The following is a 12570-nucleotide window of genomic DNA, read 5'->3' as shown; positions in this document are numbered from 1 at the left end:
ATACTCGGCCAGTCCCGGCTGATAATGTTTATACCCGACAAGGTTTGAATGCTAAGCCTGAGGTTTGTATCAGATCTGGGGACCTGGACTGGCCCGCATCGAGAGACTAACCCCGTGTCCTTTGGCTCTTACAGGAGGGCAGAACGCACTTGGATGAGTATGTTAAGGAAGTCAGTGGCTGCCCCGCCCATGAAGCCCCCATGCGTGGGCATGACAGGGTGGGCCGGGGCGGCGGACCGGGCATTTATAAGGTAGTGAAGACTGGTCCGTCAGGCCACAACATCAGGAGCTGTCCAAACCTTAGGGGTATCCCCATTGGAATGTTAGTTCTGGGAAACAAAGTCAAGGCACTAGGCGAGGTATGCACCCAACAGTATGTTCTTGTGGCTGTAATAATTAATCACTCAATGGCTGACAGACTTTCATGTTAAGATCCAGTAACACTGATTTCTTAACTTTTACAAATGTGCACTTTTCCTCTGGCGGGAGTGTCTTTAATTCCGGGGTATATCTCTTGGGTTTGACTGTTCTGTTTTTCGCTCTCTAACCACCTTCTATGGCTACAGCATTTCCTCCATTTTGTCCTAGTAACTTGTAATTTCGTATATAGAAACTGAAATTCTCCAAAATTCGAAAGTTGTTAATTAACCAATAGAGTTGTATTTGGCAAGATATTATCAGTGAAAGCTCGCCTCCAAAGCAGTCTGGACTGAAATAGTAAGAAGTACCATAAATTTCGATCTTCAAGCAATAATCAAGCTCAGTTAAATGGCCGCATTCATATAGTGCGTCCATGTGATCCAGATCCTGATCCTGAAATGCTAGAGCCATGCTTACACTCATTTTTCCAGCTTCTGAATTGCTTTTTTTCTGTAGAGCTTTTTAATGCGGCCAGTGGTTTTAACCCGGTAGCGTTAAAATCAGCTCTTGCAACTTGAGCTTTCTTGAGAGGATGCAGTGTGTCATGCTGTTCTGGAATGTCCATTGTCACAGTGACTGTATCTACAGCACCAGCACAGTGCAAACTGATACCCTTTCAGAGAAGCCGAGAGAAACTTTATCTTCAGTCAGTGCTGCTGTTCACAAACTTGATTTTCTTTGCGTTCGTTCATAGTTCTTAACCATCTGTTTGCAAATATCTTATAGAAATTAGGCTGCTTGACAGCTGTTGTTTATAATTGCCCGTACGATCTTAAACGTGACTTCCACCTAAAAAATGTAGACATTATTTTTTCTAATACTATTTTAAGGAAAACATATTGCATCACCTTTAGAAATGTCACCAGAAGTGATTCTTATTCTGTTTTTGAAACCTATACAGAATAAAATACCTGTGTTTTTGAACTCATGACTATTACCTTGTGTTTAAACCATTATTTCTTTATCTTTTTAATACATAGCACTTTTATGATATTTTTCCCTCTTTCATTTGTGATAAAGCAGGAAACATCACCCCAGCCTGCTAAATTTAGCCCTTGTTTTTGCTTTTGTGTAGCAGTACTGATGAAGGTTAGCATTCCTTAATCCCTTTGAGGAATTGCTTGGATAGTAAATAGGCTCCCTTGGTTGCTCTGCAGGTGACCAATGCCGACGGAACCTGGGTGCAGCTGGACAAGAGCAGCGTGGTGGAGTTCTGTGAGAGTGACGAGGGGGAGGCCTGGTCTCTGTCCCGGGACCGAGGCGGCAACCAGTATCTGCGGCATGACGAAGGTCGGCATCGTCATCTTCGAATACAACAGCAGCAGCAGCAATAACGATAAATAATCTTTATTTATATAGCACTTCTCATACATGGAATGCAGCTCAAACTGCTTCACATATGAGATTAAAATAAAACCGAAGAGATGCAGCTAATGTGCTGTAGAAGGATGTAATAAATCTAAATGAAACAAGCAAGAGTAAATAAAAGTGTAAGAAATAAACAAATAGAATATATTAGCTGTAAAGGAATGAAACGGTCAAAAGATATAAAAGTATAAGCTACCGAATTTTATGGGTCAAGCAACAAAATGATAAACATAAGGAGTAAAAGAACACAAGCGTATAAAACCGTACTGATGTGAGTGAATCGGGAAAGAAAGAATGGTACTACAAGCAGAGCCAGTACTAAAGGCCGCTCCTTATGCCGTCAGACAGTAGCAAATAAGTCCATCTGCTTAATGTCTTTCGGACTTTCCTATGATTTTGTATTTATTTTTTATTGAGCTTTTGCTTGTGTAAGATTCGCAACCATTTCTAGAAACTTGTTCAGACGGTTGCTTGAAGTAAACAGATAATGTAATCAGGTATTCTATTAGCAGCACTAAACAGGATAGACCGTTTTTTTAAAAAAGAATTAGCAGCAGTCGTGTGGGTAAGAATTCCACACACATCTGACCCGTTGTATGGGATTGGCTGGAATAAAGGGGCCTCTCTTCCCAAACAGAGCAAGCCGGCGTGGAACATGGTCCGCAGACCCCCCCGCCGAGCCCGTTCTCGGTGCAGGCCTTCAGTCGTGCTGCAGGGAGCGCTGGTGCGCAGGGCTTCGACTACGGGATCTCCAGCAGTAAAGGTCAGCAACGCCCGTGTGTGCATCTCCTCTGGCCAAATATTTGAAGATTTCTAAGTGAAGAGAATCGCGTTGTGAGTCCCCTGTTTTCTGTGGCTGAAGCGTCCCAGGCATATGGTGAATTTAACCCTAAGACACCTAAAGTTAATGTCGATTTTTTTTTTAGTACCTTGATGTTTCCTGGAGTCTTACCAGTGACTCAGGCCTTGTCTGGTTATGTGGTTTAATTAAATCCCAATGGCTGTTTCGGACTATTGAACGCAAAGGTGTTGCCAATTGCTTTTGAATAGTATTCATACATTAGACATGATTGGATGCAGAACAGATTTAGTTTAATATGTTTTTTTTATTGTTTATGTAACTTTCCATATTAATGTAACTTTCCATGTTAATGCTTGAAGGTCTGACTCTCATGGTCGCAGAATCTGCTTGTCTGCATGTTAAAGTGCTTTTGAGTGAATATGCCTATGAATCGGCCTGTCCAGTAACATGACTGTCTGTTATTCCCACTGTTGGGCGTAGCTTTAATCTCGTTTCTTTTGGTTGTCAAAGGTAGGCTTCACTGTCAGTCTGAATACATGGATTATTATGTTTAAGTAATGTGAGAAAAATAGTAACTCCATTAAGGAAGTAGATCTGTTGTTGACTATTGCATTTCCCTTTAAGTTATGCAAATAACCATAATGATACAATTGGTAAACAAAGAAGTGCATTACGAATGCCATTTTAAGCCACGCAATACATCATTCCTTTTGTTAACATGCTTGTTTGGGGTTGGGTTTTGCATGCTCTTTTTCTTTTCTTTCTTTTTCTTCTTGTTGCGCTTGTCTGCTGTGATATCTGTTGCATTGCTGAGTGTTTTGGTTGGAGCTTGCTTTGGCGTGGCGACTGCTCTGGGGCCATGGGAGAACCACACCACCGGCCTGATGGCCTTTCATCACCCTCTAATCCTCTGGCCCGGTTTGCTCACACGCGTTATCCTGAATCCATTACATTAAGATTCAGAATCACTCTGAAATCGAAATATCATCAGGAAGAAAAAAAAATCAAGATTCAAGAGTTTCTCATGCTCACAGTAAACAGTCAGTTCCTCAATACAGTGTAAATCTAACTCTGTGCTTCCGCTAAACACAAATAAACACAAAACACAGATCGGGATTTTAGGTTCAAATTTTGTACCGCGAATAAGCTTTGCACTAGAAGTCTGCACCCGTAAGATTCTGTCCCACTACCACAGAAGCCAGTCACATTTTGTCTTGCTCTTGTCCGCAAAGGAAAAATACATTTCGTTTGACTATGCTTCTTTTCGGTTGGAGAATAAACCAAAAGACTACGTTCAACTTTTATCAGTTAAAGCAGGCTATGTTTTTTATGTAATAGGCTGGGCAACTCATAGGCACATTTCACCTGCAGCAACATTTGCACAGACATTTGTACGTTTCAGTTTTTGGTGCAGTTGTTGGGTTTCATTTGCTTGCACTTGCAGTCAGTGTCAGTATGTAGTCTGGCCCTTTGAAACTGAACATGGCATTTTAGCCCTAAAGTACCAACCTTGTGCTCAGTGTATGATTGCCCATTATTATATTTCTCACAATGGCCAAAGGCAAGTGCATCCCTTTGTGGCCATACACAATGGGAAAGGACTGCCAAATATCTTATGTCCCCTGACTTAGTTTGATGTTGTTATATTCAGCTTTTTCTTGAGCAGGTACCTGCATCCTTAGGCGTTTTTGTGCTGGCTCAGCCATCGTTAGCTGGAAGTGAGTGACGAGGGACTTTCGAAGCGCTAACGTCCTTCTGAAATTTCCACGATAGACTGTCCTATTTTTTTGTTTTAATCTGTGAAACTTTTAGCATAACTTTCATAAGAGTTTCATAACAAAAATAACAAGGGACATATTTGAGCGATACTGATTTAATTCAAAAATGAGAATGTGTCCCCGCACCCTACTGTACTGCCGCGGGTCAGATGAGAGTCCCACGAGAGTCCCACTGGAATGCAGACCTCTAATTTACAAATATAACACATATAAAAAAACAATTTACCTGAATAAACTAGAGAAGAAATAATAACAGCCAGGAGGCCCCCATCTTTTGCTCCCCAAGGTCCCAAAACCACGAATCGGAAGTAGCATCAGTTCCCTAGAAAAAAGACGATGATGTTAACGGGTCTAGAAGTACGAGCTGAAATGATATCGTGTCGCATTTAAGACGACGGCTCTCAGGCCATAAAGTGCCACAAGCCACGCAGCCTTTTCCTCATTGATCTGCTGACCCGCGATCAAACCCACCAGCACTAACAGTGAGACTGCCAATCCCCCCCCCCCCCCCCCCCCGCCCCATCCATCATTAAATCATCGCCAGCCCACATCACACACCCTCCTGCATCACTAGTGAATAGGACTGATGGGGAGGTGAGTGTTCTGCCTTGTGCATGGTTGCCCATGGGATAATAAAACCTGCAGCTCTCCCCTTGTCTCCCTTCACATTTGCAGGTGACCGGTTGAGTGCTGTACTGAATTCCATTCAGTCTGGGCCTTTCCTCCTAACTCCCTCCGTATTTGAGCAAGCTGCCCAACCTCCCTGTTCCCTTGTCCACAGCCCATTTGTGTTTGGACAGTCCCTTTCCCAGCAGCCTCAACCACAGCTTCCGAGTAAGTCTGCCTGCCTTGTCTGTGCGTGCCGGCTCACATGCTTTGTGTGTGCAAGGGTGTGGATGCTGCCTTCTTTCTTTCTTTCTTTGTAACTTTTTTTCTTTTCTTTTTTTGCTGTTGATGTCCTATTGCTTCTCTGCTTTTCACCCGGCTCCATTCAATGCGGTCCGATGTGCTGCTTTTTCGACATCATCATTCCACGTCATTCCCATCTGAAAGCCTGCCTCCCTCCCTCTAATCTCATCTCTGCCCCTTTTTTGTTTTGCAGTTACCCCAAATCCCATTTATCTTCTAATTCTAGTTCTGTATTCCTAGAGATTAAGTAAACAAAACCCTCTCACTTTTTTTTTATACAGTGGTACCTCGAAACTGGAAACTTAATCCGTTCAGAACTCCAGATCGAATCCTAAAAAGTTTGAGTTCTGATCGAATTTTCCCCATAAGAAATAACGGAAAACCAATTCATTGGTTCCCGGCCCCAAAAAATTTCACCTAAATATGTTTTTTTTTAGCATTTAAACACAAAATGAACTGGATAAAACAAGAAGAGCATATACTGTACTAAAGACATCTAAGCACATTTATCAAAACAGTAATTTGTAAAATAAGAAAATAAATGTATCCAAACAATGTGTCCTGCCCCTATCTTCCGTTCCTTCCGTGAGCCACGCCCCCTCGTTAACCCCGTGTGGAATCCCCGTGTGATCAGCTGTTTCTGGTTGTTTTTATTAATCTTCTGTATTTCGTCCGCGTTTCAGTTTGTTTCCCCAGTCCGGTCATTGTATTGTCCGTCTGCGTTTTGCCTGCCTTACCAGTAATTAAACCCCATATTCCCCGATACCCTGACGTCTGCGCCTTTGTCTCCGTTCCGTCCCCGCTGGGCACGACAATATTATTATAATTAAATGTATTAATGGTTTATTATTAATATAAAAATAATGAATAAGAAATCTTTATTTTTAAATGTATTTTATTATATAATAATCATTACTGTTGCGGTCTATCATTGTCTAAATGTATTTTTGCTGTCTAAATACATGTATTCAGCTAGTGTAAACATTCCCGATGATATCACAGTGAATGCGAGGCTGAGACTGAAGCGTTACCCTTTGTTTCCGCTGAGAGACGTGCCGCGTGACTCATTTCCCCGCGCGTACAAGTTATCTTAGGTCAGCGTTCACGGTTTGACTTCTGAGATTCAGATCGAGCTCTAGGTAATTTTTTTTTCAAACAGGTTGGTTCGACTTTTAAGAAATTCGAGTTCTAATGAGTGCGAGAACTGAGGTACCACTGTATTTACTTTTTAAACTAATTAATTGCCCGGAATTTCATAAATCGATATAACAAATGACATGCGTAGAGAGAGAGAGAGAGAGAAGGAAACATCAAAGGACTTTCTATTCTAATGTCTGACCCATGCAATTGGCAGCCTCATGGGATGTCAGATTCCGAATAGAAAGTCAAAGCTCTTCAGCTATGATGTGAATTTGCATCAGAAATTCCGCCTATGCCTTCTGTAGACTTCATAAAGGCACAAAGGCAGAATGTCATTCCTGGAGCGGCTGACCGCCCTCTTCATTCCCCCCTCCCCCCTGCTCCGTGTCCCATTCCCTCTCTGATAGGCTCCCTCCTTTCAGCCTCTTTTGCTTATTTGCCACTGTCTCCTGCTTCAGATGCTTCATCACGCAGCCTTGCTTCACGTGAGCGTGTGCACAAAAGCAGCGCGGGGGGGCTCGGCACCGCGCTCTCATCTCTCGCTGTCAGGCACAAGGGTGGGTAAACGTGCTTCTGCGGGCGGGACGAGTTCCGGCCGGCAGCCCCCGTCTCCTGCCGCTCTGTAGAGCATCCGTGTCCCCTTACCCATCCCAAGGCGCCTTCTGGATGCCCCTGAGACTGTCTGTCTAGCCCAATGCATGTGGAATTATTTTATCACCTGTTGGATTAAAAATGATAACTCTTCTACGAAAATTGAGGGGAGATGAAGGCAGTTTTGATCCCTTTTTTTGTTCATTGGGGATTTTTCAAGTTGTTCATTTATTTTATAACCCATATAGACTTTATTATAGGGACTGATAATTCTAATACATTTTTTGATACTTTGAAATTTGCTTTGTTTGCCAGTTATGTATAACAGCAGTCTTTTTGGAGACTTCTGTCTTTGTTTTGAAATGAATGAAATGTTTGGTAACCCTTCACTTGACAGGGCACAAATAGTATACTATTATGCTGTTACTTATGTATTAATCACTCACAAACTAAGTCTTAGTTACATACTGATCTCATCTTAATTACTCATTAATGAATCATGATGCATGTTTTATCCCAAGCAGTTACTAAATCTAATTCTGTAAACCTTTGTGAACTACTGAAGGAAGTACTGAAGGAAGGAAGTAATGAATAACTAGTGAAATACTGATCTTTGTTCATCTTCATCTCAAGTAGCAACTGTTCATGATTTGTACTTCAGTAGTAACTGAGTCATTACTAACTGTTTGTGCCCCTTCAAGTTTCTATATAAAAAGTTTCATAAATGCTGAGGTAGAAAAGGCACCCGTATATTTATTTCCTGTGGTTATAATACTGGGTGTTTCTCCAAGATTCTCTAGGGTTTGAGGAAATATGCTTCTTTGTTTGAGATCTGGAACTGTTTTCCTTTATTATTTTGGTGTTCATTTAGTTTATTTTTCTACTGCCAGTATGAACTCTAAAGCAACATACCGGTATTGGTTCCGTATCTGCTTCTCAATGTGGCGTCAGGTTTCATCTTGGTTTGTTTCGCGTGCAGGCGAGAGGGGAACAGCTCGCTCCATGTCCCCAGCAAGCAAGCAACGGCAAGAGAACCGGCCCTCGAAGTCTGAGACCCGTGGAAGCCGAGCTTACGATCAGGGCAAGATCAAGAGCAATGAAAGCATATCTGCTAGCGAGGCCCTGATCCTGAAGTCTGAAACTGCCAAGTTGAGGTCCGACTCCCACAGCCGCTCTCATTCTCCCAACCACAACACTCTGCAAGCTCTCAAAGGTGATGGAAGGACGTCTGACCTAAGGGCGGAGTCTCCCACTCCAAGTTCTCGGTCATCGTCCCCCAAACAGAAAGGCGTCTCCGGTGGCAGGTCCAGCCCTTCTGGCACCTGCTCGCCCAGTCCTGCTTCCTTTCATGAGAAGAACCTACCTCAGAAACTCAGCCCATCTTCAAAGGGCCACCTTGACCCTCCTCGCGAGAGATCCAAGTCGGACTCCTATACCCTCGATCCCGACGCGCTGCGGAAGAAGAAGGTGGCCTTGGTAGATCCCACACGAGGCCGTTCTACTTCACCCAAACCAAAAATCCCGCCCAAAGACAATGTGGAGAACCGTGCACCTTCGCCCCATGTGGTGCAGGAGAACCTCCACAAAGAAGTCGTTGAAGTTTGTACCTCCAGCACCCGGCAGTCCAACATTGAAGAAGGTATTGGTGAGAACAGCGAGCTGCTCGGAAGCGACGAGGGCTCCTCCAAAGTGCACTTCAGCATCGGGAAGGCTCCTGTCAAGGAGGAGCTGGAGACCCGCTCATCACCCAAAGTCAGTCGCAAGTCCTCCGGCCGGCATGTCAGGCTCAAGAAAGAGAAGTCGGGACCTCTCTTCAAGGGGGAGACTGTGCGAGTGGCAGAGCCCACTAAGCAAGCCATGTCACCGTCCGTGGCGGAGTGCGCCCGCGCCGTCTTCGCCGCCTTCTTATGGCATGAGGGCATCGTTCACGATGCAATGGCCTGCTCCTCGTTCCTGAAGTTCAACCCTGAGCTGACCAAGGAGCACGCTCCCATCCGCAGCTCCCTCAGCTCTCAGCAGGCTACAGACGAGAAGGAGAGCAAAGTCAAGAACCGGCACTCTTTGGAGATCTCCTCTGCCCTCAACATGTTCAACATCTCTCCTCACGGCCCTGACATCTCAAAGATGGGCAGCATCAACAAGAACAAGGTGCTCTCCATGCTCAAGGAGCCACCCCTCCCAGAGAGGTGCGAGGATGGTAAGATGGAACCGGTAGCCTACGAGGTGACCAGCAACTCCAGCATGAAGAGCAAGTCCATCTTGCCACTCACACTCCAGCATCTGGTCGCCTTTTGGGAAGACATCTCCATGGCCACCATCAAGGCGGCAACCCAGAATATGATTTTCCCCAGCCCGGGATCCAGCGCCATTTTGAAGCGGAAAGAGAGCGAGAAGGACAACAAAAAAGCCAAAAAGGAGAAGAAGAAGAAGGAGCGAGCGGACATGCGGCCCAGGGGAAACCTTTTCGGGGAGATGGCCCAGTTTGCCATGGGAGGTCCGGAGAAGGACACCATCTGTGAGCTGTGTGGAGAATCACATCCATATCCAGTCACCTACCACATGAGGCAGGCCCACCCAGGTAAAATACATTGACTGTACTTCCTGTTCGTTGTGAAGACCGTAATGCTTCCTCATAGTGCTGAGATGGACTGCTGAATATCTGTCCCCGTGTTTCCTCCGTCAGGCTGCGGTCGCTATGCCGGCGGCCAGGGCTATAACAGCATCGGGCACTTCTGTGGGGGCTGGGCAGGTAACTGTGGAGACGGAGGAATCGGAGGGAGCACGTGGTACCTGGTCTGTGACAGATGCAGGGAAAAGTACCTGAGGGAGAAGCTGACAGCTGCCAGAGAAAAGGTCAGTCACCGCTGAGGACAGTCACTGTAGTCTGTTAGGCTTCAGTGTGTTTGTTGGTGGGAATTTGCATGGTGGGAGATCACCTTGAAGAAATGGGCAAATGTAAGGAGAAACCAATAAAGGTGTGTTTGTAATTGACGGTAGGCTATCTCCTCCAGTAGTGCGACAAGCAGAGCCTTGTGCTAACAACCCAAAGGTCAAGGGTTTGAATCCTAGGTCCCACCTAACGAAACACCTCGGAATCCCAGGGAACGCATAAATTGCAGATGTTACCCATTCCGTCCTTGGATAAAAGCATCTGAAAAATAAACGTTGATGGGAGAAAATCATACAGTTGGATAATTCTATATCTAATCCTATTTTCACAAAGGAGCTTGTGTGTTTTTGGGATAATGGCCCTATGTATGAGCTCACATAAACTGCTGTGTGGAGTCGCTATTTAGTCCGCAGTCATTATAGCAGCATCATAATGAATATAGAATGTATGCAACGGCAGTGGGTGATTGGGGAGTGTCATGCATAGTGATAGAAATGCTTTGTGCACCAGAGCGAGGACTCTCTTGCCATGTCATTACATTGAACAGAGCTGTAATTTAGCTATCTACCTGTCCGGTTCTATGCCCTGCACCCCTTACCACTTTGTAATGACTCTGACTCGCGGGCCCGTCCTCCAGGTGAAGCAGTCCAGGAAGAAGCCGCTGCAAGTGAGGATCCCTCGTGCGCTGCCCACTATGGAGGCGCACCAGGTGATCCGGGCCAACGCCCTGTTCCTGCTGTCCCTGAGCAGCGCCGCCGAGCCCAACTTACTGTGCCACCACCCCGCCAAGCCCTTCCACGCTCACCTGCCCAGCCTCAAGGAGGCCGTGTCTGACGACCTGCCTGGCAAGATGGGCTGCCTGTACCTGCAGATGCTGGCACGGTACGCAGGCTGCTGATTGTGTACCCTGGCTAACCCTAGTAGCATAGTGCCCGACATCCCGCTATCAACCATTATTACAAGAAATATGCGCTGTGCAGTTATGCTTAATTTTAGCAGGAAATGTTAATCTGTGTTATAAAATGAGCTGTGTTAGAAATCAGTGAAAGTATTTTCTAAGTACTTATTTTAGATGTTTACTTCTGCTGAACTTTACTATGTAGTTCTGTAGACATGTTTATTATTAGGTGACATAAGTCAAATTTTGATTGCTGACGGCCTTATAGGTGACACACTTCTCCAATAGTCTGTCTCAGTCTTTCAGCCTCCCAGTGAAGTATTATGATAATTGTGTCCATCTTGTTTCTGGTCATCTGCTTTATCTGCTCTTCCAAGCTTTGTTATTTTGTAGTGCGCTGCTTCATCTCATAAAATGCTCAAAATCAGATTTAGTCTAGTCATTGTGCCGCAGGCTTGGAAATTGGGCAGCCTTGTTCCTTTTCAGGATTATTTGAACCATATGTAGTTCATGATCTGTTCTACGATCCGATCCAGGCCACGTCCCTGCTGTGTAAATCTCTTCCAGCGATTGGCTGACGATGCCCGTGAGATCTGCATCTCATTGGCTTGTATCACTCTGTGTGCTGCCAGTCTGCGTGTTCATTCGTGAATTGATGGCTTCCTCCTTCCCAATGCCCGCTTTCAGTGTTCTTGTGCCTCCCAATCAGGCATCACACTGAGACCTTCGGAGCGTTCCAGGACGACAACCTCTTCCAGGACGAGATGCGATACCTGCGCTCAACGTCAGTCCCCGCGCCGTACATCTCCGTCACTCCCGATGCCTGTCCTAATGTGTTCGAGGAGCCGGAGAGTAACATGAAGTCCATGCCCCCCAGGTACACCGCATCCCACTGTTTATCAGATGCAGTCGGCTCATTATCTTTCTTGCTTGTCATGACCAGGTGTAGAAAACTGATCTCTACAAAATGGAATGGATTCATTGAGCTTTATGCAGTCCTTATGTGTTACAGTATCCAATGTGGCTGAGCTATATGTGGAATCATGATGTGTTGTGGACCTATGTAAGTGAGCAGTATATGCCCCCCCCCTCCCCCCCCCCCAGTCTGGAAACTAGCCCCATCACGGACAGCGACACAGCCAAGCGCACCGTATTCCAGAGGTCCTACTCTGTCGTGGCTTCCGAATATGACAAACAGCATTCGGCGTCACCAGCGCGGGTGAAGGCCGTGCCCAGGAGGCGAGTCCAAAGCGGAGATGCTGGTGAGCTCATGTCGATGGGCTGCGCCCCAAAAGTGGATTAAGCGAGATTCGTTGCCGAGCACGAATAACAGTGTCATGTTTGGCCTTTACGTTCAGTAGTTTACAGCAGAAAGACCTCCATAAAAGCAGCCATGTTGGATTTCTTAGTGCACTCGCCTTCCTGATGACTCTGTAAGCGGGCAGATAGTGAGCTCCGTGTAACACCTGTGCCTTCTCCCCCCCGCCAGAGCTGGGCTCCTCGCTGCTCCGACACCCCTCCCCCGAGCTGTCGCGACTCATCTCCGCCCACAGTTCGCTCAGCAAGGGCGAACGTAACTCCCAGTGGCCGGTGCTGGCCTTCGTCATCCAGCACCATGACCTGGAGGGCTTGGACCTGGCGATGCGACACGCGCTGCGCAAGTCCGCCTGCAGGGTGTTTGCCATGGAGGTACGTTTCTAACCACCATGCTCCTTCACACTGATGCGTCTAACCATTGTTGCCAAAAATAAGGCACGGGAACTAGCAGTGAAAC

At 45.8% G+C, this 12570-nt stretch overlaps 1 protein-coding gene across 12 annotated transcripts in view; it reads left to right on the top strand.

Moving 5' to 3' along the window:
• Positions 1 to 12570, top strand: part of mycbp2 (MYC binding protein 2) — an 80447-nt gene that overhangs the window by 56961 nt on the left and 10916 nt on the right. For 7 of the 12 annotated variants that reach the window (XM_023799006.2, XM_023798538.2, XM_023798691.2 and 4 more), the window contains 11 exons: positions 135 to 359; positions 1578 to 1710; positions 2426 to 2551; positions 5044 to 5202; positions 6876 to 6974; positions 7988 to 9586; positions 9692 to 9861; positions 10536 to 10780; positions 11506 to 11673; positions 11901 to 12058; positions 12286 to 12485. In XM_023799006.2, coding sequence (XP_023654774.2) covers positions 135 to 359; positions 1578 to 1710; positions 2426 to 2551; positions 5044 to 5202; positions 6876 to 6974; positions 7988 to 9586; positions 9692 to 9861; positions 10536 to 10780; positions 11506 to 11673; positions 11901 to 12058; positions 12286 to 12485 — 3282 coding nt within the window. The remainder of the gene's footprint in view (positions 1 to 134; positions 360 to 1577; positions 1711 to 2425; positions 2552 to 5043; positions 5203 to 6875; positions 6975 to 7987; positions 9587 to 9691; positions 9862 to 10535; positions 10781 to 11505; positions 11674 to 11900; positions 12059 to 12285; positions 12486 to 12570) is intronic. The other 5 variants (XM_023799075.2, XM_023798764.2, XM_023798839.2 and 2 more) reach the window with 3 other exon arrangements.

This window comes from Paramormyrops kingsleyae, chromosome 1, assembly GCF_048594095.1.
Source record: "Paramormyrops kingsleyae isolate MSU_618 chromosome 1, PKINGS_0.4, whole genome shotgun sequence".
Lineage (NCBI taxonomy): Eukaryota > Metazoa > Chordata > Actinopteri > Osteoglossiformes > Mormyridae > Paramormyrops > Paramormyrops kingsleyae.
This window is presented reverse-complemented; position numbering and strand designations above follow the sequence as displayed.